The sequence below is a fragment of the Augochlora pura genome, unplaced genomic scaffold (assembly GCF_028453695.1).
Source record: "Augochlora pura isolate Apur16 unplaced genomic scaffold, APUR_v2.2.1 APUR_unplaced_3774, whole genome shotgun sequence".
NCBI lineage: Eukaryota > Metazoa > Arthropoda > Insecta > Hymenoptera > Halictidae > Augochlora > Augochlora pura.
In genome coordinates, this window is record NW_027584065.1 from 1 (window position 1) to 2204 (window position 2204).

Here is a 2204-nt window from a genome sequence, read left to right on the forward strand (position 1 = left end):
AATACTTACAAAATTTCGCGCGACTATAAAAAGACCGAGAAAAAGTTGTGAAGGTGTTCCTAACGAAGTCGAGTAGCTTAAAGTATTTATTAAAATACAATATAAAATTTCCGTCTTCGGATCAACCCGGTGGCGCTCGTCGAGGCCCTCCGTGTTCGAACCGAAACCCCGCTGAGGCTTTGTGGATTACATCTAAGAAATTGCACTTGATCGAGAGAGGATCGAGATCGCGGAGTAGCCCGATCGGTTCGTCGGCGCGCGACAAACTGCGCGGGGCAAGTAACGCTGTAAATAGGACGCCTGGCTTAATTGACTAAAAAAATTAACGCGGCGCGATCTTAGCTAGAAAAAAAAAACAGTATTGGCACAAACCGTTCGCCATCGTTCGCGAGCAGAGGAGGAACATAGGCGTCGGCTAAATCGCCGTCTGCCGCGCGCTAAACGTCAACTACGACGGCGTATTGCTATCAGAGACTGGTTCAAAGAACTTGGCACCTTGCGAATTGACACGATTCCATCGCACACACACACCCCCGTCGCCGCATCCAACCATATCATTGGTCCCGTCTTAAGCTAACCCTAATCGTAATCGGAGAATGTTCGGTTCATGGTCGAACCGTTCGTTGTCCATTGGCTCGATCGGCGCTCGTCGCGCATTCATGCTAGAGACTTAAACCGTTCAACTGTTCAGGCACTAATTCAAGAGGTCCGATTGCTACTGGTCAGTCTTAAAGAAATTTCACCGATCGCTGCTATAGTCATGATTGCTCGAGACACCGTCGATTGAAAAGGCTCGACGCAACGAGAGACACACTGTTCCCATATCTTCCAGGGTGTTGCACGAATCACGCCGCTCCCTTCGAAGCGACAGAATCCCGAGACGATTCGAAGCAACCTTTTCCATTGCGAAAATGTTGCTCGAACTCGCCTCGGTGAAACGAATATGTTCGCCGCGAAGACGGCATAGTCTTCGGAGACACCCTGTGGAGCCTCCCTATTTCAGAGCTACCTAACACGCCCGATCTACGAGTTTAGCCTCAGTTCAGTCTATAGAATCCTAAATTGGTCGTCGAGTCGAAGGAAGACGAGGTCCTGCGATCGGACCAACGAAGCTGCGCTCAGAGATCTGCCCGTTTTCAGATCGCGGCGCGGATCGGCCTCGTCGAAGCATTGATCGTCGGTCGGCAAGCGATCACCCGCGTTGCTTTTGCACTCGATCGGAGCCACCGGGATGGGGTACAGCTTCCGGTCGTTCCTCACGTGGCCGTCGTCGGCAGCTCCGCTCGTGTCCAGGTACATCAGCTCCGTTTTGTTACCGGTGGACGCGATCATTCGCGGCTTCGAGGCCTGTAACATCGAGACGATGATAACAGGAGCCGAGGACCGTGTCGACGCGATCGAGGACAGGGGTTAATTACCTTGTCATTAGCTACAGAGTTGGCTTGCTGCCTGCTCAACAGGTACAGCAGCGCCACGATGAAGATCGTGAGCGATCCAACGATAACCAGGATCGCTCCGATGTATTTGAAGACGTCGGACAGGGACAGCAACGTCTTCAGATCGTCCATGAACATGTCCGCGGTCTCGACGTCCAGCGAGAACCACATCACTGGGAAGTAGATCGTCGGGACGTCGTTGAATAGCCTAGAAAAAGTATTATGAGATCATCAGGAGCTTGTTTAACTATTATTTTATTTACTCAAAATATTTTTCAGGTCACATTATTTTTCACTTAATCCAAATAATACGAATATCTCGCGGCTGGACTTTAATGGGAAACGTACTTACGACACAGTCTTTGATGGTTCGAGGAGCACGTTCACCTGCAGCCTTGCTTGCACTTTCAACGGAATGCCCGTCGTCTGAAAGCACACGATTAGAATCAATTATTCAAATAAAATATTCAATAAATGAATATATAAGGAATTACGCGATAAGATAATAAATAATAATTACATAATAAATGAATACACAATAGTTATATAATACATAAATTATGCGAAGAATATTACCGGTTCGAGGGTGATGGCGAAATCGTGCTTCTCATCGTCAGGGTTCAACCCGATCACTTTATCACGAAGACTGGAATCAGCTCTGTTGAAGTGAGGAAGACTGGCGAACACCGGAGCCCCATAGCGACACGAGCTGACGTTCATCAGGCCTACGGGGGTGCATTTCCCGTTGCAGTAACAGTTGCCTATGTT

The 2204-nt window shown here is 48.7% G+C and overlaps 1 protein-coding gene across 1 annotated transcript; it reads right to left on the reverse strand.

Moving 5' to 3' along the window:
- Nucleotides 1-73: 73 nt before the first annotated feature.
- Nucleotides 74-2198, reverse strand: LOC144477794 (scavenger receptor class B member 1-like). Its single transcript, XM_078195532.1, has 4 exons — nt 2013-2198; nt 1789-1862; nt 1419-1644; nt 74-1347 (listed from the first exon to the last, which is right to left on the reverse strand). Exons 1-4 carry the CDS (start codon nt 2154-2156, stop codon nt 1048-1050), a joined length of 744 nt encoding a protein of 247 aa, XP_078051658.1. The 5' UTR covers nt 2157-2198; the 3' UTR covers nt 74-1047.
- Between the last annotated feature and the right edge of the window lie 6 nt (nt 2199-2204).

What these genes read in the sequence shown, in the direction of transcription:
- LOC144477794 (XM_078195532.1), bottom strand. Translation starts at nt 2,156, where the DNA reads ATGAACGTCAGCTCGTGTCGCTATGGGGCTCCGGTGTTCGCCAGTCTT. An exon ending in TCGCCATCACCCTCGAACCG is followed by an intron (nt 1,863 to 2,012) that starts GTAATATTCTTC and finishes GTGTGCTTTCAG; the next exon opens with ACGACGGGCATTCCGTTGAA. An exon ending in GAACCATCAAAGACTGTGTC is followed by an intron (nt 1,645 to 1,788) that starts GTAAGTACGTTT and finishes TACTTTTTCTAG; the next exon opens with GCTATTCAACGACGTCCCGA.